Source organism: Camelus ferus, chromosome 12 (assembly GCF_009834535.1).
Source record: "Camelus ferus isolate YT-003-E chromosome 12, BCGSAC_Cfer_1.0, whole genome shotgun sequence".
NCBI lineage: Eukaryota > Metazoa > Chordata > Mammalia > Artiodactyla > Camelidae > Camelus > Camelus ferus.
Window position 1 is genome coordinate 12,448,304 of NC_045707.1, and position 22,377 is coordinate 12,470,680.

Genomic DNA, 22,377 nt, shown 5'->3' on the forward strand with positions numbered 1-22,377 from the left:
TGTGAAGTCTCCCTGCACAAGATGGTGCGGTGAGCAGCAGCTGGGGACCCAGGGACTGGAACGCCATCTCCATTCCTAGGGACCTCCCCTCCACCCAGACTTCCCCCTCCTTGCCCACTTCCTCCTGTCTCCCCCGCCACCCCGTCACCTGCCCCCCATGCTAAGAAGCCCTCAGGGAGGGTCACTCATTAATTTCCTGCTGCCCTCCCATCCCCAGCCAGCCAGGCCAAAACTGCATGCCTTCAGCCCTGAACTGAATCCACACCACAGCCCACCCAACCCCCCATCACATAGGACCCTAAAGTCACCAGGATCTGACAGGGATGCCAACTTTTTCATCAAAAAAGGAAGCTGAAAGACAAGTATTGTGTCACAGAAGGGCATTTTAATACCAAAGATGTGGGAAGGCCATCATCCCAGACTAAAAGGGTCTTTAAATAGTGTGCAGGAAGCTCAGGGGCGAAGCCTGTCCTTCCTGTCCCTGCAGCAGCCCACTGCTGTCCTCCATCCACCCCCATCCTGGGCCACCACCCCAGGCCCACACGCAGCCCCCACATGCAGGCGGCCTCACACTCTGGCCCTCCTTCCCCCCCGGGACCCTGGCGGGGGGAGCTCTGCCTTTTCTGACCCACCTGCCCCCTCCTCTCCCCTCACTGCCTGCTTCCATCCAGGTGGGGAGACAGAGACTCAGCCAAGCTACAGTTAACCTGATGCTGAGAGGGACACGGGGGCTCCTCGGGGAGAGGGTGGAGCTGGCAGGACTCCATACCTAGCTCCCCCACCCAGGCTGCACTGTACCCAGAGGAAGAGGGACCCTTCATGGCCTCAGGCTCTCCAGCGTAGGGGCTTCCTTTCTCCTTCAGATTTGGATTCTGTCCTTGGCAGCACTGCCCACCCTGCTAGGCGTCCCTCCCTGGAGCCCCCACAGCTATCCTGAGGACAGGCCATTGTGAAGGACTGCTATGTGGACAAAACCAGAGCCCTCAGGGAGGACACCCAGCATCAGGGGAGTCTGGCTGTGCCTTCCTGGACTGATGGTGGCAAAGGTCCCAGGGGGCTTCCCAGAGGGCCCCCCCGCAGCCTGTGGTCCCCCAGCTCCCTGTCACATGCAACATCCTGGGGTGACGGCTGGGGCACACCCCTCACGGATGGCATCGCAGTCATGAGGGGGTCCGGCCAGTTTCCCAAGCCACCCACATGCCTGGCAGCCATGGCCCTTGGGCTCTAGACCAGACAGCCAGGGCAAGCTATCCAGAGAGGCACTCTGTCCAGAGGGGCACTCAGGGCCCACAAGGTCCTTCCTCACTCCAGGATCTCCAGCTTGTGTCTTCTGCAAAAATGGGTTCGCTCCCTTCCCTCCCCTATTCTGCTGTTAAGGCAGTCACGGCCCAGACTGGGCTCAGCTGCCTGTAGAACGGGGACGTGACAGGCTGTGGTCAGGGCCGGACACGCTGACAGTGACAGCTGAGACCAGTGCCTGCCAAACCCAGCCTGGGAGTGGAGGTGTCAGTGAGCGCTCCGGCTGGAGGGGCACAGCCTGCACCCTGCACCACCTCGCTTTGCTGGGACCCAGCTTAGGGAGCCGCCGAGGCCCACACAGGTGTCTACACCGCTTTGCCTTTCAGATGAGGTGTCTGGGGGTTGGGTAAGGTTGGACTTACCCAAAGACCTGCAACTCTGGGTCCTCGCCTCAACACCTCTCCCGTGATGGCTAACAGTGCTGCCGTCACCCTGTGCTGAGCTGTGACAGCACCAACCACTGCTGGGCCCAGTGCTCCGAGGTGTCACATGGGGGAGTGGGTCACCTCTCCGGGCCTTTCCCTAATGGCCAAGGAGCGCAGTGCCTCCAAGCTGCGGTGGCTGTTGAGGGCTCCAGCTGAGGGGCCTGGTCGGGCTAATCTGAAACCCGTCTGGCTGCACGTGGGGGGCGCCTGTCAGCCAAGAAGCACTGTGGGACAGAGCAGACAGGGCTGGTGCTGGGAGCGGGGTTCCAGGATGGAACGAGGACAAGGCCCTGGACCCTCCCAGCAGCCACCAGGGCCCTGGGGGCATCCCAACAAACCACAGGGCAGAGCCCTGCCCCTCCCAGGCTGAGGACTGTAGGAAGGACTCCTCCAGCCTCAGGCAAGACAAGTAGGTGGGCTGTGTGAGGAGAGAGGTCTGCCTGTCAGCTGCCTCCTCCTGTCCTGGGCTGGGCAGCCTGGTGGGGCCAAAGGACCCACCAGATACAAGGCCTGGGCTTGGGCAGATGGGCACCTGGAGGGGGTAGGTGGCCATGGGCCCAGATCAGATCAGCCAAGGCCCACAGCTGGCCCCACCCCCAGCCTAAGACCCTGTAGAGGGCAGGTGGGGCCCAGGGGGAGGTGAGGCTCTGGCCAGCACGTGATCTGCTGACAGTCAGGGGCCAGGCTGTGGTTCCAAATGTCACCTTTGCGGCTGGGACAATGGTGGTGCTGGGCGGGAGGCCAAAGCCTGGAGCAGCAGGAACTTGGGTGGGGGCGCTTGTGCTTGACTGGGGAGAAGGAGGTGCCTGTGGCCACGTCCCTGGGCCATGCCCCTCGGGCCGAGCTAGGGAGAGCACAGGACCACCTGCAGGTCCGTGGGCAGAGAGCGGACGACCGTCTCGATGTACAGCCGTGCCCGCTTCAGCGTTGCCTCCTTCACAGGAAGCTGGTGGCCCTGTGCCCGAACCTGCAGGGGCAGCAGTGGTCAGGGGCAGGCGACCTCCAAGTGCGGCTGGCCAACGTTGGGCAGGGCTGGAAGGCATCTCACCAGCCTCTCCCGAAGTTTCAAGACCAGGTCCACGACCTCCACCTCGGACTTGTCCTTCATCCAGATCTCAATGTTCTGCTGGGAATAAGGTGGGCCATCTATATCACCCAGGCCCTCCCCCAGCCCTGGGCCTGTGACCCCCCTCCCCCCAGCCCCCCTTACCGCCTCACAAATGGCCTCGAGGTGCAAGGCCTCCAGCTTCTGGGCCATCTCTTTGTGCCGCTGCCGGTACCAGCCATCAAAATGGGGGGACTTGAAAAACCGCCTGTGGGGCGCAAGGGGCAGCAGCTATGGGGCTGATCTTGTACACCGAGGGGTAGGCACAGCCACCACCAGCAGGAGCCCCAGGACCCTGCCTGCTGTCCACCCACCTGTAGAGGCCCAGCCAGTCGCCCTTAAGCATGCAGGTGAGCTGGGGCCCTGAGTGCTCCAGGCTACGCAGGAAGTCATCCTGGCGGAAGGGGCGGATCTGGGGAGGGGTCTGAGACAAGGGCCAGGTGAGCCCAGGTGCCTGGGGGGAACTTGGCTGCTCAGGACTTTCCCCCAGGGCACTTCCCAGATTCACTCCTAGGCCACTCACCCTCCTGGGACAGATCCTAGGGTGGCCCTTCCCGGAGAGGAGGACCTTGAGCCCCTCCATGTGGCCCCATTTCTCTGTCCTGTGAGGGACACCTGGCAGGTGTGGGGACAGCCTGGCCCTGGGGGGCTCCCACCCACCCATGACCTCCCTCACTCCCCCCAGCCCCACCCTGGACAACACCTTCCAGGGCGTGATGCTCTTCTGCAGGGGCATGAGGCTTGCCATGTAGTGCTCCTGTGGGGGGAGGAGGGTAAGCCTGGGCCTCAGCCCCCGCCCCGCCGTGGCCCCCCTCCCCAGGCCTCACCAGAGGGATGATGAAGCTCTGCGTCAGCTCCAGGAGGTGCCTCCTCAGCAGGGCGCTCAGCAGGTCTGAAGGCCGCTCCCTCTGCAGGCCCTGGGGGGTGGGGTGCGGGGGGGGCAGCTGAGCCCGGAGCAGCCACAGCCTGGGCCCCCTTCACCCCCGCCCTCCCGCCCACAACCTGCACCTTCAGCAGCCGTCTGAGCAGAGCCTTGTCTCGGTGGAGGTGGGCCGTGTACGCCGTGTAGAGGCCTGGGGAGGGCAGGATAGCAGTGTGCTCTCCTGGGGAGGGGGGCACTCCCTTCTGGGTGCTGGCCCATTGCCCACACCCATCTCACCCCAGTGCCTGCCTGGGTCCCGGGGGAGAGGGGCTCAGACCTGGCTTGGTGTCCAGGGTCTTCAGCCTTGAGGGCTTTTTCAGCTTGACCTGCTTAGGAAGGTCCCCTAGGAAACAAGCCCGAGGTGGGCCTCAGGGCCGCAGTTCTGCCTCAGGCTCAGACCCCTCACGGACCCCCAGGCAGAGGCCACACTCACCTGACATCCTGGGCTCCCCGATGCGGAGGATGTGGGGCCAATGCTGGAGTGTTTTGATAAAGAAAGGGTTTGTGACCCCCAGGACCACGTTTGGTCTAGAGAGAGAGAGAGAGAGAGAGAGAGAGAGGAGGAGGAGGAGGAGGGAGGGGGGAGGGGAGGCAGAGGCAGGAGGGCAGGCAGAGGGGGCTGTGCAGGAGGCTTACGGGGCCTGCGTGCGCGTCGTGAACTCCTTGAACTCACTGTCGTGGACGGTGAAGTAAGGGCGGTAGTCGCAGCAGAACTTGAGGGGCTGCAGGCAGCTGTGGGGCGGGGGCACAGCGGGGCAGTGAGCATGGCAGGGCTGGTCCAGGGTCCCTACTCCCCTCCCACTGCTGCCTGGCCCACCTGGTCAAGGCCAGCACCATCTCCGAGGACACGGCAGGTGAGGGTGCCAGGACCACCAGCGGCTCCCCGAGGAGCATGAGCTCCCACAGCATCTGCACGTGGGCCAGCACGGGCTGGAAGCACCTGGGCCGGGCAAGGGTGTCGGGGGCCGCGCAAGGCTGGAGGCCCCCCAGCCCATGACCACCCCCCACCATGGGCACAGGCAGGCCCAGCTCGGGTGAACGCCAGGCACCACACCAGAATAACGACGGGGGCGGGAAAGGATGTCTGAAGATACTGCCCCACGCTCAGATGGCCCACCTGTGTTGCCTGGCCCTGTGCCCCCCATGTCTGAGGCTGGCAGCCCCGGCTCCCGCCGGGCCCAGCGCGGAACAGAAGGGTCTCCAAAGGCAGAGCCCCTGCAGACTTGCCCAGAGTGGGCAGCGTCAGGCAGTAAGTCTCCCAACATGCCACTCCCCTCCGGCACCCACCTGCCAGGACCTCACTTGCAGCCCAGGGTGCCCACTGCCTCTGGGTGCAGACCCTGGGACCCCAGGCTCTTCCGCATGATTCTCCCCCACAGAACTGGCCAGGAGCTGACTCCTGCTGGGCCAAGCCCCCCACAGCTCCGCCCCCACCCCACAGGCCTGAGCCTTGCGGGCTGACTGGTCAGTCATCTACTGGGGCAGCAGGCGGGGGCTGGCAGGGCTCACCTGAACAGGTCCAGTTCGTGGACACTGCTGAGGACCACGGGGGCTGGGAGCAGGTTCTGAGAAGAGGGGGCTGGGGTCAGGCTGAGGGCGAGGCTGGTGATCCACAGGCCTCAAGCAGCACCTCTCACCCCAGGGCAGCCCCTGCCCACATGCCTCCCAGCCCCACAGTGACAGCAGGGCCCCCGTGTCTCTGCCGGTGGGCCAGGGCAAGAGATGGTGGTGAGCTCCCAGCCCTGCACTGGGACACAGGCCAACCTCAGGCCCTCAGCTGGTGGGATGGGGAGGCCCAAGTGAGTGGAGAGTTGAGGCAGGTATAGTGCCACTGGCCCAGGAGTGGGGGCTCCCACCTCATGGCCGCACTGCTTTGGAGGACTGGATTCTGGCTTGTCTGCCCTGGATGGGATGTGCACCTGCGGACCAAAGAAGCAGCTGCCAGTGGGAGTGGGTATCTACATGCACCTGGGCCTTCCCACCCCTGCCAGCCAGCCCTTACCTGGAGGACGACTCCCATGACAGGCAGGTTCAGGGTCTGCCCAGGCATAGGGTCTGGCCACTGGTCAATCTCACTGCACACTGTGAACACAGGTGGCCAGGGTCAGGGGCCTGCCCCAAGAGGACGCTGCCTGCCAAAGCTGCTGAGGCTACAGCCAGGATGACGGGACCGCTCTGGTCGCACCTGACAGCCACTCACCCGCTTCCAGACAGGGCACCAGCTTGTCGAAGTACTCAGGGGCAATCAGGCTCAGCAGTGCCTGGAAGAGCCGGACAAAGGGCAGGCGGGACACCAGCACCAGAGACTGCAGGGCCCAAAGGCCGGTGAGACGTCACCTTGGCCACTCAGGACCCTGCAGGGACCTCTGAGGCCTGGCTCATCCAGAGTCCGCCCAGGGCAGGATGTCCTACCTACTCCACAGCACAGCTGTCCCCAGGAATTTGGGACTCTGGGGTTATTAGAACACCCCAATGACAGCAGGGCGGGGCAGGACCCCAGCCTTCAGAGGGGAATGCACGTGGCGAAGATTTCTGGGATGATCTCCCACGGGTCAAACAAGAGTGCCTTTTGGTGTTTGAGTTCAAGACTGAAGTTGTCCTAATCTTGAAAGGGTGATGAGGGCCGCCCTCCCACCAGCAGCAAGGGACAGGGATGCCCTGGGCCCAGACACAGAGCTGTGGGTGCTGTGCTGGGCGAGGATGGGGCAGCAGGGCCTACTGCCCTGGCAGCTCAGTTTCAGTCCCTCCCTGTGGCTGCTGGCCCCCGCCTCCCTGCAGCGCCACCTCAGAGTGGCCAGGGGCTCACCTTCTGGAAGTAGCCCCTCTTCACGGAGCTGTCCTTCACTTGTCTGAAGTACACGTAGCCAAAGTAGTGTGCAGGCTCCCTCTGGAAGGAGTGGTGTTGGCCAGGCCCTACCCACTGCCCAGGCTCCCTCCTGCCCGCCTGGACCCAGCCATGGGGTCAGGCCTGGGAGTCGTGGCCCAGAAGGCAGGCAACTCCTCTTCGAGGGATATCTCCACAGACACAGTGGTGAGCAGTCTGGGGGCTGGGCGCATCTGGAGACTTCTGCTGGCCTCCACACACCAAGCCATACCCTGGTGCACACCTGGTGCACTGGAAAAGCTCCAGGGACCCTGGCAAGTCCTCAGAAGGGCTGCCCCCCCCCCAAATCAAGGCCAGGCCGCTGGGCCCAGCTTTCAGCAGTTGGAGACCCTCTCCCACCACACAGCCAGACGCCTTGAAGGGGCTACTTGTACCCGCCTGACCCTGGCCCACAAGGAGAGGCAGCCCTGGCCCACCTGCAGAGACACGGGGACCCCGCTGTCACAGTGCCTGTCATCTGGGTGCCAGAGGTGCCGTTGCCCTCCACACTGACGAATGCGGAAGCTGAACTGAGTGTCCCCGAGGCAGCCTGGGGAGGGAGGTGGTCCCCTTAAGCTGTGTCAGGTTGGACCCTCTCCTGCCAGTGTGCGGGGGCAGGGGACCAGGGATGGAGGGGTTGGCCTCTGCTGGGCTGTAAATGCCTCAGAGAGAAAGCTCAGCCCTCTGGGTCTGCATCTGCCAACCGGGGTCCCTGCGTCCTACTTTCTGCACCTGAGGGTTTACATTCAGCGCGTGGAATGGCACCTGCAGTGTGCACAAGCGCCAGCGGGGGGCCCGAGAGCTCAGCGTGGGCCGGCTTAGTCTGCCTGGGATGGAAACCAGGCTGCCAGGGCACCTGAGCCCGGTAAGGAGCAGCAGCTGGGCCCCAGCTCCTGGTGGCCCCTCTGGTGAAGGAGACCACAGCCTGCTGGTCCCTCTTCCAGATATGTCTCCCCATAGGACCCAGGGGAGCCTGGCCGCCCTGCTGCAGCTGGGGCTCTGGGTGTCTCTACAAAGCTGAGGGTAGGGCAGGTGCTCACTGTGCAGGCCTGGCCTCCTCTCCCCCGGCCCCAGAGCCCACCTCCAGGTGGGAGGGTTGGGATTGCCTACCTGAGTGGGAGTCAGGAAAGGACAAGTAGCAGATGCTACTTTTCTGAAACACAGGAAACCGGGTGAGGGCCTGCTCCCCAGGCGATGTCCGTTCCCAAAGGGCAGGACCCACCTCCTTGTCCGTGAGCCGGGAGTCGCTGGGGTACACCAGCTGTGGGGGACAGAGACTCGGTCGTGCGTCTGGGCAGGTTTGGAGCTGCAGGCGTGTCCCCTTACCCCCTGCCCCACACCCCTCCCCTCCAGCTCCCTCCTCTCCTCTGGGGGCCCCCCACCTCCCCAGGACCCTCTCAGCGGGAGGCCAGCACACACCTGGGCGAGATCCCGGATTCCCTTCTCACACTCTTGCCCTCAACGCCACTCGCCTGAACTGTGGCACGGGGCCCCGGCCTCCAGGTGCAGGCAGTCTGTCTGAAGCTATGCCATTCCTTGGGCCCACTCCCCCAGACTGGGCCTGGCCAGTCTTTACTCAGAAGTCATGGGCACTGGCCTCCCTGTCTCTGAGCATCTTCACCCCAACCCTCATAGTCAGGGGTCTGGGGGCTTCCAGCCTGTGCCCCATTCAGAGTGGGCCCGGGAGAGCACCCTGGGTCCCAGCAGTGTGCAGTGTGACCAGCTGGACAAGCTTTACACTCCCCAGGCATGAAAGCGCAGGCTGAGTGATCCGGGAGACGGCCTTCTCTGGGGGAGGTGGGCAGGAGGCGGGCAGGAGGCCCAGGCGGCACCCAGCCCAGCAGCTCCGTACACGGGCCAACAGCCAGAATGGATTTCCTTGCAGGAAAATAAAAAGGCAGGAGCTTCCAGAGCCCTCACTCTCCACGGGCCCCCAGGTGTTTCCTTGGGAGCTGGTGGACCCTGGGCGTCTCCGTTGCCCTGGTCTGCTTGGATGCAATGGGCTGGCTGTCCCAGGAAGTGGCCATGCCTGCCGGGAGCCTGTGCAGCCCAGGAGCTGAGGGCCTGTATGTATGGGCCCCTCCTCCCTCCATCTGCCAAACTCCTATGCTGAGGAGTTGGGTTTTAGCTGCAATGAGGCTTCTTCTGGGGTGTGCCCTGAACCCCTAGATGGTGAGGTGCTGCGTCCTGGGATTTGCATGGTTGGAATGATGTGGCTTCTGCCCTTGTTTGCTCTGGGCTTGCTGCTAGGGTCCTGTTGTCTCCTCTGCTGTACACCACACATCCCGAGGACAGGGACTGGGTCCTGGTACTTTTGCCTCCCAGCCCCTGGCGGGGAGCAGACCCTCACCAGACACTGTACAGGCACACTTTGCTTTATTGTGCTTCACAGACGTTGCGTTTTTCTACAAATTAAAGATTTGTTGCAACCCTGTGACCAGCAAGTCTATTGGCGCCACTTTTCCAACAGCATTTGCTCAATTTGTGTCTGCATCACATTCTGGTAATTTTTGCAACATTTCAAACTTTCTCATTATATTTGTTACAGTGACCTGTGATCAGCGATTTTTGATGTTACTATACTGCAAAAAGATAATGACTTGCTAAAGGCTCAAATGATAGCGTTTTTTAGCAAGAAAGCATTTTTTTTCCTATTTTTTGGTGGGGGGAGATAATTATTTATTTGTTTGTTTATTTATTTATATTTATTTATGCTAAGCACATACTCTACCACTGGGCTATGCCTTCCCCGAAACATCACTTTTATACTTCCTTTTTTTTTTTTTTTTTACTATTACAACGTTTGATAAAATTAACAATAATTCCTTAACATCATCTAATACCCAATCCATATTCAAACTCCCCAGCAGTCTCAACAAATGCCTTTTTTAACAGCTGATTTTTTGGAATCAGGATCTAACAACTTTTATATTTCCTAGCACATTTGCGTGACTTGCTTTATTGCAGGGGTCTGAAAACGAATCCGCAGCATCTCTGAGGTGTGCCTGTATTTGCGGAATGTATGAAAATACGCCTATAAAGTATAATGAACAGGTGGATCATGTGGAAACCTCAAGGAGATGTCAACTAAGGAGGCACCCAGGAAGAAGGGGAACCAGACACTGTTTGTGCGGCTGGACCCACAGAGGTTCTGGGATGGCTCCTACTCGGGCCACACCCCTGTGTGTTGTGTTGAGGAGAGTGGAGGAAAGGTAGGTGCCTGGCAGCCAGGGCAGGGCCACGAAGGGCCCTCAGTGCTGAGGTCGGGCACTGAATCTGGTCTGCAGCCACAGGAGTCTCGTAGCATCTGAGCAGGCCCCACATCCAAGTCCAGGGTCTCCATGTCCAGGGTCTGGAAGCAGAGGCCAGAAGGGAGGCCATGCCCTGGCAAGGTAAGAAATGGCGCAGCCCTTGGAGAGAGGCAGAGGGCAGGAGGCTGCTCAATGAACCCTGCCCCCGGGCCGGTGGAGGTCCCATCCTTTCCACCAAGCCGGGCACGCAGGCTGCTGCTCCTGTAACCGTCGTCCCTGAGGAAGAGATGCGTGAGCTCTGCTTTAAGGTGCCTCCAGGGAAGTGCCTCTTAAAGTGTGGTGTGGGTCCCTGGATCCTTGAGGTCCAACTGCCTTTCCCACTCCCGTCTCCTTGCTGTGTGTACCTTCTAGAGGCTGTGAAACAGGCTGTCGAGGGGTATCCCCGAAGCCAATGGGAGAATCCAGCTGCCTGCTATTTGGCCAGATGTTAGTAAGGGTTGTAGAAGTGTCAAATAATGCCACTCTCCTAAGTTTGTTATTGAAAACATGGTTGTTTTGTGGAAGTATTGATAGTTCTATTAATATGTAAGGTATTTGTGTTTTCACAGTAAATTAATAAGTGTTTTTAAATTCTCTCAGGACTCCTGGAGGGCCGGGCCCTGTCTTCTTGTGCAGCTGTGTCCCTGTGTCCAGCACCAACACTGCTGGGCTTGGCTGGTGGCAGCTGCTCAGTACTTGACTTATTGAATAAACGAATGGACAGCTCCTTGCCTTTGCTTTTGCTGGCCTTTTCAGGGGAAGGGTTACCTGCAACAGCCCCCTCTCCCCTGTCCAGCTGCCTCCCTCTCATCCTCCAAGATCTGGCCCAGCCCCATCCCTTCCTCTCAGCTGTGTCTGTCCCTGAAGTCTCTGTGATCCATGAGCCCCTGGAAGGCAGTCCCTGGTCTTCCATCACATCCCAGCACCAAGGGCAGCGCCAGAGCCTTCGTGATGCTCAGTCAGGCCCAGCCCTGCATAAGTGAGTGCAGGGCAGGTGCTCCCTGAACGCCTGTGGTTTCGGCTGAAGCGAACCTGATCTTCCCCATGATTTCCAGGGGAGGGAGAAACGGCAAGGATGAGGGCTGCGTGGTCGCAAGGCCCAATTCCTGCAGACTTGACGATGAGGGGGTCCCTGGGTGACTCCTTCCCAGCTATACAGCCTCAGCCAAAGCTCAGAGGCCCAAGCACACGGATCTCTTAACAATTCTTGCTTGAATGGTTATGTTCCAGAAAATTACACGAGAGAATGTCTTAAGGAAACAGTGGGCTCTCTCCTCCTGTGATCTTACCGGGAACAATCTGGGCACCGGTAAGAATGGCGACGGGCTCTGTGATGTTGGGCAAATCACCTCACCTCTCTGTGCTCAAGTCCCTCTGGTGAGCGGGGCTGTCACAGTAGCGCACGCCAGGTGGGGACAGGTGGAAATGAATGGGGTCTCCACAGAGAGCTGGGCAGTGTCAGCCCTTTCTGTTTATGAGACTTGGGCTTCCCCTGGCCTCACAGAGTTCAGCTAGGCCTTGGAAAACACCCCTCATCTTGACGTTGGCTCTCCCGACAAAGGTGGATCAGCCTCATCGTTGCCAACTGCAGTCAGAGGACGCACGGCCTCTTGGGCTCTCAGAAAGTTCCTTCACCGGTGTGACGTCTACCTCCCAGCCTCCCTTGCACCAGTCAGCTCCAGGGTCTGTGTCATGGCCTTCAGGGCAGGGGGAAGGCCTCACTCCCTGAGTCTCACATTTCCACTTAGACCCACTTGGGTGGGGGGTGGGGAAGTCTTGCAGGCAGAGGGAACACCCCAGGCTGGTTGGGCTGAGTGTGGCCAGTCAACAGAAGGATGACCACTGTGGCTGGAATGTGACCCCAAAGGGTCTGGATGTAATTCTAAGCGAACAAGAAGATGTCTAAAGAATTTAAGCAGGAGAGCCACAAAGGTTGGACTTCCGGGAACAGCTGAAAAGGCAATGGATCTGAGATCCCTGCTGGAGGTGGAGCTGTCAGCCTTGCCCACGGATGGATGTGGGGTGGAGGGAGGGGGAGTCAGGAGTGACCCCTGGGATTCTGGCTGGAGTAGCTGAGGGGAGAAGGTATTGTGGCTAGTGTGAGGACAGATTTTTATTGGGGAAAAAAATCAGGAGTACCACTTTGGCTACCCAAAGCACAGGGCTCCTCTCGCCGCCCTCCCAGCCGGAGGTCTTGGCTACTGGCCTTTCATTCCTTTGCTGGGGCGCACCTTTTCGGGGATGACCAGTGCAGGATTTCGGAGATGGAGAGGCCATCGGGGGGCCTGCCGGGGGTACCTCACACGCACAAGAGGGCCCGCCCTCCCCGGCCCCGCCGCGCCCCCTCACCTCCAGCGCCTGGCCCAGCTCCAGGTCGAAGGTGACCACGCACACGCACTCCAGCCAGGCCGAGAAGCGCGCCCAGGGCGCCCCCGGAGCCCGCGTCGCGGAGGACGGCGCGCCGGGGCGGCCGCGAGCCGGGTGAGGCGCTGCACCGGGCCCAGCGTCCATGGCGGCAGCTGCAGGGCAGGGCGCGCGCTGCCCGGGAACGGCCGCGCGTTGTCGGGGGAACGGCCGCAGGCGGCGGCCTGGGCTCACACGGACAGCGCAGTCGAGCGGCCGCCGCGGACCAGAGGGGCTCGCGCAGCCGCGGCCTCGCACGCCCCTGGCGGCCGGAGGAGCGCCCTGCGGCGGAGCGGCGCCCTACTCACCAACGAGAAGGGCCTGGCCTGCTGGCGCAGAGCGGCCCCGCGCCTGGAGAAGGGACTTCCGATGGGGCGTGTGGCCCGAGCAGGGGCGTGTTAGGCCGGGGTCGCGGGGGCGCCCCGCGGCCGGGCCGCGGCGAGGCTGGGTGCCCCACCTCCGGCCAGCTCTCCTAACCAGAGTTCTTCGCTACTGAGCTCCCTTTCCTCCGCCGTCACACACGGCTCGGCGCCTCCTTCGAGTCTCCTGCCTGGGGTCGCCCCCCTCCCCCCGTGGGGGGTCCCGCGGAGGGTGTCACGTCCTGCGTTTGTGTCTATTTTCTGAGGAGGAGGTTAATTAGGTTTCTTCATTGATTTCCGCTTGGAGGAGGTATACAGCACTTTTGCCTACAGTCTATGGGCCGAAACTAGTCAGAGAAGGCAGTATGACAAGGGAACCAGAGAGAAACTGGTAGATGCCACACAGCTGGCTTTGAAGATGGAGGAAGGGACCATGAGCCAAGGAATGCAGGAGGCCTCCAGAAGCTAGAACAGGCAAGGAACATCCTCCCCTAAAGCCTCCAGAAGGAAGGCAGTTTTGCTGACACCTTGATTTTAGCCCCTTAAAAGTTCAGAATTCTCACTTCCAGAACTGTAAGATAATAAATGTGCATTGTTTCAAGCCACTAAGTTTTTGGTAATATGAAAGTAACACATATGATATGCAGTCTTTTCTTTATGGTTCCTTCACTTAGAGTAATATTTTTGAGCTTTATCCATGTTGTTGTCTCTATCAGTGGTCTGTTCCTTCTTATGATTAGTATTCCATTGTCCGGGTAGGTGACATTTTCTTTACCCACCACAGTGTAATTATTTAAAGAAACCTCAGATAAAGTTGGAGTCAGGACAGGCCTGTAGGAGGCGCACCCATGCCCCCCATGCATCCTCAGGAAACAGGAAGACAGGTGTGTCTGGGTTCCCAGCCAGTCAGAGGCTGTCACAGCCCAATCAATGGGAAGCCTCCAATGAATCTTTAGTTATCACAACCCCTCCGAACTCCTCATTTTTCCCTGGAAAAGCAACCCCTCTTGGTACTTGTTTTCTGAATTTGCCTGTGATCTTCCATAGTTTCCACATACTGAGTTGCAATTCTTCTGGCTATTCCTGAATAAACTTGCTTTTGCTGGTAAAATAACTGGCTCTATTATATTATTAAAGTTGACACATCAATTGATGGACATTTGGGTTGTTTCCAGTTTTTGCCTATTATAAACAATGCTGTTACATAAATTTGCATACAAGTCTTTGCGTGGACCTATGTTTTAATTTCTCTTGGGTAAACACCTAGGAGTGAAAGTGTTGGGCTGTATGTTAAGTTTATGTTTAACTTTTTAAGAAACTGTCAAACTGTTCTCCAAAGTGGCTTTACCATTTTGCATTACCACCAGCAATGTATGAAGGTTCCAGTTTCTCCACATCCTTGTCAGCATTTGATGTTGTCAGCCTTTTTAATTGTAGCCATCCAAGGGGTTGTGTAGTGATAGCTCATGTGGGTCATTTTAACATTTCCCTAATGATTACTGATATTGAGTATCTTTTCATGTGCTCATAAGTCATTTCTATTACATTCTTTGGTAAAATAGTTAAAACTTTTGCCTGTTTTTATGTTGGGTTGTTTGCCTTATCAGAGTTGTAAGATTTTTAAAAATATGTATTCTAGAATCAAGTCCTTTATCAGATACATGATTTAAAAACTATTTCCTCATCTGTGGCTTGTCATTTATTTTTCTTAGTCTAATCTTTTGAAGAGCAAAGGTTTTAAATTTTGATGAAGTCTAATTTATCAATATTTTTCTTTCATGTAGTACGTTTATGGTGTTATATCTAAGGAATCTTTTCCTAACCCGATGTCCTAGCCCAAGTAATTTTCCCTTTGTTTCTCCTAGAAGTAGTTCACTTCTCAGATTTAGGTCTATAATCCATTTTGAACTAATTTTTGTGGATGGTTTGAAGTAGGGGTTTAACGTCTTTTTTCTGCATATGAATAACCAAATTATCCAGTATCATTTGTTAAAAAGATATTGCTTCCCTATTGAATTGACTTAGAACTGTTACTAAAAAAATCAATTGATCATATTTGTAAGGCTTTGTTTTTTGACTCTCTATTCTGTTCCATTGTTATATATGCATATCCTTATACCAATTCTATACTATCCTGATTATTCTAACTTTATAGCACATTTTGAAATTGAGAAGTTAAGTCCTCCAACTTTGTTTTTTTCCAAAGCTCCTTTGGCTACTTCAGTCTTTTGTATTTCTATGTAAATTTGAGTATTCGCTTGTCAATTTCTACTGAAAAAGGAAGACCATCTGCTGAAAAATCCCCAGGTACTGCATTGAATCTATTGATCAGGTTTGGGGAGAATTGCCGTGTTAGCAATCATGAGTCTTTTAATCCATGAACATGGCATGTCTCTCCATTTATTTAGAGCTTTTCTAATTTTTCTCAGCGATGTTTTTATAGCATGGGTGTTGCGAGACCACTCTCAGGTTTGATGATTTGTAGAAAGGCTCACAGGACTCAGCATAGTCATTTTCATGGCCATGATTTATTACAGGAAAATGATACAAAGTAAAATCAGGAAAAGGAAAAGGCTCATGTGGCAAAGTTTGGGGGAGACCAGGTGCCAGCCTCGAGGGTCCTCATGGTGTTACACAGGGCGGAACTAATTGTCCCAGTGACTTGTGACAATGGGTGTAAAATGTTGCCCACCAGGGAAGGTCATTAGAAACCCTGCAGCCGCAGTTTTATGAGGAGCTTAAATTTATTTCCTATGGCCGCTAACAAAGCTGGTACAGACTTGGAGACTTAGAACAACAGAAATTTATTCTCCCACAGTTCAGGAAGCCAGGAGCCAGAAGTCTGAAGTCAGCATGTCAGCAGGGTTGGTTCCTTCAGGAGGGTCTGAGGACAGTTCGTTTCAGGCCCCTCTGCTAACTTCTGTTGCTGCTAGCAATCTTTAGTGTTCCTTGGCTTGTAGATTTATCACTCCAATCTCTGCCTCTGTCTTTACATCACTTTCTCTTCTGTGTCTTTTTTCCTTTTCTTAGAAGGACACCTGTCATTGGATGTAAGACCCAACCTGATCCCAGATGATCTATCTTGACATCATAATTACATCAGCAAAGACCCTTTTTCCAAAGAAGGTCACATTCACAGTTTTTAGGTAGATATATCTTTTTTGGAAGGGTCCACTACAGGGCTGGTCAGATAGGCAATCTCTGCCTGGTGCTTGCCAAAATTCCAGACACCCAGAAAGAAAGCAGGTTTCAGCATAAATCATACTGTTGGTACAAACGGTTTAGGCAGAATGAGCCTCTCCAGTCATTTTGGGGATGGTGAGAAACTTCCTGACATCTGGTTTCTCGGTGCCGGCCCAGGACTAACCACGTAAGCAGGGTTTTTGTTTGCTTGTTTTGTTTTGTTGATGAATTGCTAGCCTGCTGCAGTGACTCTTTTCTGTGCGTACCACTTTAGTTCTTTTTATTCCTAAGTATTTTATTCATTTTGATGCAATTGTGAATAGAATTTTTTCTTAATTACATTTTCAGATTGTTTCTAGCATATAGAAATATAACTGTTGCTTATGTATTGATATTGTATCCTGTGACCTTGTTAAACTAGTTTATCATTTCCAGTTAATTTTTTGGGTAGATTCCTTAGGATTTTCTAAAGAGAGAATCATGTCATCTGTGAAAAAGACAATTTTGCTTCTTCCTTTTTATCTGTATGCCTTTAATTTTTTCTTGCCTTATTGCACTGGCTATAACTTTGAGTGCAATATAGAATCATTTCAAATATTTCTTCTATTTCTTTCCTCTCTTTCGGGTATTCCCATAATGTCTGTGTTACACCTTTTGTAGTTGTTCCACAGTCCTTGGATAGTCTGTTCTGTTTTGTTTTGTTTTTTTCCTCAGTCTTTGTTCTTTTAGCTTTCCAGTTTTTGAAGGTTCTCCTGATATAGCCTCAAGTTCAGAGATTCTTTCCTCAGCCGTGTACAGTCTACTGAAAAGCCCATCAGAGGCAGTCTTAGTTTCTGCTACACTATTTTACCTCTGACATTTCTTTGGTTCTTTCTTAGGATTTCCTTCACTCTGCTTAATTGCCCATCTGTTCTTGCCTGGTGTCTGCTTTATCCATTAGAGCCCTTAACATACGAATCATACTTGCACGAATTCCCAGCCTGATAGTTCCAACATCCCTGCCATATCTGGTTCTAAACCTTGCTCTGTCACTTCAAATTGTGTTTTTTGCCTTTCAGTCGTATAATTTGCCTAGTAATTTTTTTGATAGCCAGACATGAGGTACTGGGTGAAAGAAACTGCTATAAATAAGACTTAATAATTGGAGGTGAGGTGTGAGAGAGGGGAGGTCGTCTGTAATCCTGTGATTAGATCTGTCTTTGACTGAAGCTGTGCCTCTGGACTGAGAGCTTCCCAAGTGTTTCTCAGTTTTCTCTCCCCTCAGGATGCCCGGAGGGGGCTGGAGTTGGGTGTTTCCCTTTCCTAGATCAGTTAGGCTGGGATGAACCCTAGCAGGCCCGGCTCTTGTTAACTAGTCTTCCTTGCGGGCAAGTTAAGAACAGAGTGCTCTCTCTCCCCTGGCAGAAAGATGGAGGGGACTTTTCTCTGACACCCACTGTGGGAACCTGGTTGTGTGCCAGGAGGTAAATATCACAACACTGTGGGGGCTCCCTTATGATGGATCCCCCTGGAATTCTTAACACTCAGACTTGTACTGTGAGCCTCCAGAAGTCCATCAGCTACAGTTCAGGGACACCCCTCACCCCAATACATGCACAGGTTCTCGGGCCGGTTCCTCTCATGAGTCTCTGCTCTGATAAGCTGTGATGATGTGGATTCACCTGCCTTTCTCCCCAGGCTTGGAAGCAGTGGTTTGCCCTGTGTCCTCCCTTCTCTTACAGACCCAGGAAGAGTTGCTGATTTTTCAGTCTGTTTAGCCTTTTACATCTTAGGATGGAGTGGTGACTCGCAACCTCCTTGCATGCAAAATCCTACAGCTTGGAATTGAGGTGGTAAACCAGACATCCTTGCCTTGTTTCCAGTCCTAGTGGAAAAGCATTAAATCTTTCACCATTAAGTTTGATGTTAGCTGTACATTTTTCCTCGATACCTTTTATGAAGTTGAGGAATTTCCTGTCTATTCCTAGTGTGTTAACAGTGTTTATCATGAACAGGTATTGGATTTAGAAAAATGCCTTTTCTGCAGCTATAGTGACAATCCTGTGGTCTTTATCCTCTATTCTATTAATACAGTGTATTACATTAATTGAGTTTTGGGTGCTAAACCAACTTTGCATTCCTGGGATAAACCCAACTGGTCTTAGTAGATAATCCTTTTTACATGTTGCCGAATTTGGTTCTCCATTCAAGGCTGTTGACTTGAGTGAACATCTTATGTTACTTTCTTTCAGCTTGAAGAACTTTCTTTAGTATTTCCGATGAGGCAATCTCCCAGCAATGAATTTTCTGCTTTGTTTATCTGGGAATGTCTTTATCCTACCTTCATTTTTCTTCTGCCTTCAGCTTTGAAGTACAGTATTGCTGAGTGTAGAATTTTTTCATTGGCAGGTTCTCCTGTTCTTTCAGCACTCTGAATATGACATTTTACTGCCTCTGGGCTCCATGGTTTCTTAGGAGAAGTCAGCTACTAATTCTGTCACTGTTCCGCTTTATGTGATGGGTCACTCTTCTCTTGCTGCTTTCATGGGAGATGCAGGAACTCAGTTATGGTGTATACAGGTGTGGATATCCGTGTGTTTGTGCTACTTCGTTCATAGAGCAGGGGTCTTCTGATGTACTGGTCTGTATCTTGCTGCCCTGGTGGGGGGGTGGGGCTCTTGAGGAGAAGGACGGGATACGGCCACAGTTCCTCCAGTTCTGACTGTGCCCCAGGGGTGCACTCATTTTATATCACAGTTTTCCTTTTTCTCATTTATTGCTGAATGATTTTGCATTTGGTGATCTTAGCGATAGAATTTACTTTATTTGGTCTTCCGTATCGGAAATACTGAATTCTGCTTGGGTTTGTTCTAACTGCTCTGGGGAAACTCTAAGGCAGTTTGGAAGAGAACTCTGTTAAAGAGCCCTAGCTATCGACTATGTCTTATGATCAATCACAGAACATGGACTGTAGTAGCCTTGCATGTTTCTCTTTGCATATTACAGTATGTGATTATTTGTATAAACTACCCATTTTCTCCTCTCTCCTTTCCATTTTTTAAACAGGTTAACTTTACTATTTAGTTTTAACATAAATATTCAGTGGGACAGTGACCGAATTTGAGGAGTAATTAATGTAGCCAGTGACACATACAATGACTGTTGGGACTGTGCATACCCTCATTTTAGGGAAAGTGAGAATTTCTTCACTTGCAATAAGGATGGATGTACCTTGTTAGGTGAAAGTATTGTTTTGCTGTTGTATGGAAGTTCAAACATGTTTGAAAGGATGCATACAGAAGCTGGCCTTGGGAGGGTTGGACTCTGCTCATTTTCTACTTACTGCCTCAGCTCTAAATCTACTTCTCTTTGTCTGCTCTGCAAGAAGGGAGCTGGCTCCTAGAAGGATTTCTCTTCTGCAGCTGGCACAGTCTTGAGCTTCACGGGCAGCGAGTGCTGGAGGGTCACTCCTGGGGGAAGGGACTTCCTGGAGTAGGTGTGCATTCTCTCTCCTCTTGTTCTATGGCACAGCAGCCAGATGCACTTGTGGGGGTCACACAGTGGTGCCACCTCTGCAGATGGCTTCCCATTGAGTGTCAGCAGTGCCCTCATTGGCAGGTTCCTCATGCATCCTGCAGACGCCTGAGCCGGAGGTTCCCAGGGCTTAGCCAGTAGACACCTTGAGAGGTGCATTAGCTCCATTCCAGAACAGCCTGGGGAACACCTCTGTCGTCCACTGGGCTGCAGCCACACAGCTCTCCAACACAGAACGAACTCCCTCCTTGGGGAGGGGACCCCTGCCAAGTTTCGTCCTGTCTTGAATATATAGTTCTTTATTCCTTTATAATTATTCCCCTGTAATCAGTAATCTCCATATCAGACTTTCTCTGAAGTCACTCTTTGGTCTCTGTCCCCTTATTGGACCAGGACTACTGATTCAGGAGGAAAAACCAAGCTGGGAAAGGGGCTGTGAGTGTGCCTGTGTGCAGGCATAAGTGCACATGTGCATGTGAGTGTGCACGCATGTATGTAGGTTTGAGCTCTGAAATGGAGAGGTCAGGGAAGACCTCTTGAGGGGGGTGGACAATGGAGTAAGATGGAGGCGATGAGTCAGTAAGCAAGGTGATCACTAGAGAGTGTGAAAGAATGCATGCACAAGTGGCCTGTTGCAGGAGCTTCTCGTGACTGGAGGTACAAGGCGCAGAGCACACGAGACACTTGACTGTGAGCACCTGTGGGTGGCAGCAAGGACTGGCCTTTGTGCTGTGTGAGCCGGGAGCCCTTGAGGGAGGGATGGGGTTGGATCTTTTTCACTGGGTGCCATGCTGATGACAACAAACTGGCCTCCAGTGACTATGCCAGGAGAGACAGACACAGGGAGCCTGCCCAGGGGCTGCTGTGGGAGCGGGTGAGAGGAACTGTTCTTGGACCAGGGCCAGAGAGGGAGAGCTGCCTATAGCTGGAAGTAGAGGGATTTGCTGATGTGTCCAGTGTGGGGTGTGAGAGGAAAGGGGCCCCAGCTGACCCCAGGCATTCACAGCTGGACAAGCAGTGGGAGCATCTGAAGCGCTGGGGCGCCTGGCCCTGAGCCCCTGTTCTGCAGCACCTCCAGCCTCGGTGGGGAGGGTCTTCCCTTGTTTAGTTTGCAAACTATTCTTGGTTGTTAGACTAACACTTTTTCACCGTCTCTTCCTGAAGGTTCACCCTACAGAACTTGCCAGAAATCTGCCCTTTAGGATACCAGGGAAAGGTGTTCAGGGGAGCGTCTCACCGGCTAGCGGCCCGAAGGGTGCTGGGGAAGAGGAGCCGCAGGAGCTGGACACCGGGACGCGGCGCTTCCTGCCGGCCCGCGCGGCGGCGGGGCAAACCCCCTCCCGCAGCGTCTCTCCCGCGCGGACAAGGCTCCCCGTAGCCGGGCGCCCGCATCCGTTTACGCGGAGGATCATGTGCATTCGGAGCAGAGGCAATAAAGTGACAACTGGCAGAAGTGTTAGCTGTTCCTCAAGTGCTCGATTTCCTTTCCCAACGTCTTTTCGTGGTTCACGTTGACACCCGAAGTAACAATTCTCATTTTAGAGATCAGTTTGATTGAGTTAAACAACGACAACAAATGTCAAATGGGCATATATCTTAAGGTGTAAAATACTGCAAGGACCAGTGCGGCGCTTAAAAGAACTCACAGGTCTGGTGTCTGCAGCTCCGGCGCTCCCAAGCTCTGTTAGGAGAGAGGACGGACAGGGGACTCCGCGGGGCCTACGGCGGGCTGACCGCTGCTCGACGCCACGCGCACAAAGAGTCCAGGAGCCGCCCAGTTAGTTGCTCCAGCTGCGAAGACTTTCAGCCTTAGAGGAAGGCCCTCAGGGAGCAGGAAGCCCTTGCCCCAGGTGTGTGACCCTCAGATCTTTTCAGACCTCCGGAGGGGTACTGTTGCTGACGATACATTTGAAAATTTATCACAGCAAATGCATTATCCCATCAGAAGTTCCCCACGCTTGTATAGAACCTTACCGACACCTCCGGGGGACGAGCCAAGAAGGAAGCCGCGCGCGCCGCCCCCCCGACGCGCCGCCCCCCCCCCCGACGCGCCGCCCCCCCCGAGCGTGCCGCCCCCCAACCCGGCGCATCGCCCACAACGTGCCCCTGCCCCGGCGCAAGCGTGCGCGCCCGCGTGAGGCCCCGCCCCCGGCGTGCGCGCGCCAGAACGCCGTCACCGCCATTTTGGAGCGACCGGAACGCCGCCTGCGGCCCGAGCCGGTCCCGAGTCGCCGGCCGACCGCGCGGTGTCCGTGGGCTCCTCGCCCCGCCGGGCCCATGTGGGTGCGGCCCGCCCCAGGCCGCCCGGGCTTCGCCGCCGCCCGCGCCCTGGCCTCCACCGGCGCCTTCGAGGAGCCGCCGCGACGCCTGGTTCGCGGGGCAGGTGAGTGCGGCCGCCCCTCAGAGCAGGCGGTGCGCGCCCGCTGGGCCCGCGGTGCCACCCTGTCAGTGTCCTCGTGTCAGTGTTCACCCCCGTCATGTCCTCCACAACAGTGTCCGCCGACCTGTCAGTGACATCCTGTCAGTGTCCCACCATCAGGGGCCTCCCATCAGTGTCCACCCATCAGTGCCCCTCATGTCGGTGCCCTCCCACCCCTCTGCTTTCCCCCCAGTGTCCCCCTGAGCAGTGTCCACCCCACCTCTGGTGCCCACCTCCCTGCCAGTCGCCGCCCTCCATCAGTGCCCTCCCCGCTGATGTCCTTCCTTCCCGCATGCTGCCCATCACCGGCGCGCTGCATCCTAGGCCTGTCCATCCCATCAGTCCTGCCTAGATCGTCAGTGTCCCCTCCCGTCCTCACCGCTCCCGCCCTTACCCCCGTCTCTTAGGACCTTTCCCATCAGTGCCCTCACCCACCTGCCAGTGGTGCCCTTCCCAGTGCCCCCCACTGCCTGTCTCCTGCCTGTCCATGCCGGGCACTCCCCTCCCCATTGCCCACTGTCGCCAGCCCCTTATCCACTCACTGGGTCTTCTCTCTGTCCCTTTTCCCATCACCATTAGGGTTTCACGTGTCTCCA

General features: G+C 55.4%; 2 protein-coding genes and 1 long non-coding RNA gene across 14 annotated transcripts in view; 1 reads left to right on the forward strand and 2 right to left on the reverse strand.

The window, feature by feature from the left end:
• Positions 1-365: 365 nt before the first annotated feature.
• DENND6B (DENN domain containing 6B) lies at positions 366-12,540 on the reverse strand. 10 transcript variants are annotated; one of them, XM_032492600.1, is made up of 20 exons: positions 12,254-12,538; positions 7,837-7,875; positions 7,725-7,767; positions 7,052-7,164; positions 6,558-6,638; positions 5,952-6,057; positions 5,754-5,833; positions 5,608-5,670; positions 5,261-5,316; positions 4,569-4,691; positions 4,388-4,483; positions 4,185-4,279; positions 4,029-4,094; positions 3,838-3,902; positions 3,657-3,746; positions 3,521-3,586; positions 3,144-3,253; positions 2,935-3,037; positions 2,773-2,850; positions 366-2,691 (listed from the first exon to the last, which is right to left on the reverse strand). In XM_032492600.1, the coding sequence occupies exons 1-20, from the start codon at positions 12,413-12,415 to the stop codon at positions 2,569-2,571; spliced, it is 1,758 nt and encodes a 585-aa protein (XP_032348491.1). In that variant the 5' UTR covers positions 12,416-12,538; the 3' UTR covers positions 366-2,568. The 10 variants fall into 10 exon arrangements, 9 of the variants coding, with proteins under 9 accessions (XP_032348491.1, XP_032348492.1, XP_032348490.1 ...); XM_032492601.1 differs by having other exon boundaries at positions 2,773-2,847; positions 3,533-3,586; positions 12,254-12,536; XM_032492599.1 differs by having other exon boundaries at positions 5,952-6,012; positions 7,725-7,875; positions 12,254-12,539.
• Positions 12,541-15,454: 2,914 nt separating this feature from the next.
• Positions 15,455-21,385, reverse strand: LOC116667567. The gene is made up of 2 exons (XR_004324435.1): positions 21,337-21,385; positions 15,455-21,153 (listed from the first exon to the last, which is right to left on the reverse strand). It is a non-coding gene; the product is annotated as an uncharacterized LOC116667567 (long non-coding RNA).
• A 147-nt stretch (positions 21,386-21,532) lies between these two features.
• PPP6R2 (protein phosphatase 6 regulatory subunit 2) overlaps positions 21,533-22,377 on the forward strand; it is a 68,314-nt gene continuing 67,469 nt past the window's right edge. For 2 of the 3 annotated variants that reach the window (XM_032492618.1, XM_032492621.1), the window contains exon 1: positions 21,534-21,745. The gene's annotated coding sequence lies outside the window, so the exon portion shown is untranslated. Of the gene's footprint in view, positions 21,746-22,377 lie in introns of all 3 variants that reach the window. The other variant, XM_032492614.1, reaches the window with a different exon arrangement.

Coding starts and splice junctions, on each gene's coding strand:
- DENND6B (XM_032492595.1), bottom strand. CDS start 12,415: ATGGACGCTGGGCCCGGTGCAGCGCCTCACCCGGCTCGCGGCCGCCCC. Junction 5,834..5,951: donor GGTGCCCTGTCTGGAAGCGG/GTGAGTGGCTGT, acceptor CTGTGTTCACAG/TGTGCAGTGAGATTGACCAG. Junction 3,254..3,520: donor CCTGGAAGGTGTTGTCCAGG/GTGGGGCTGGGG, acceptor CCCTTGTCTCAG/ACCCCTCCCCAGATCCGCCC.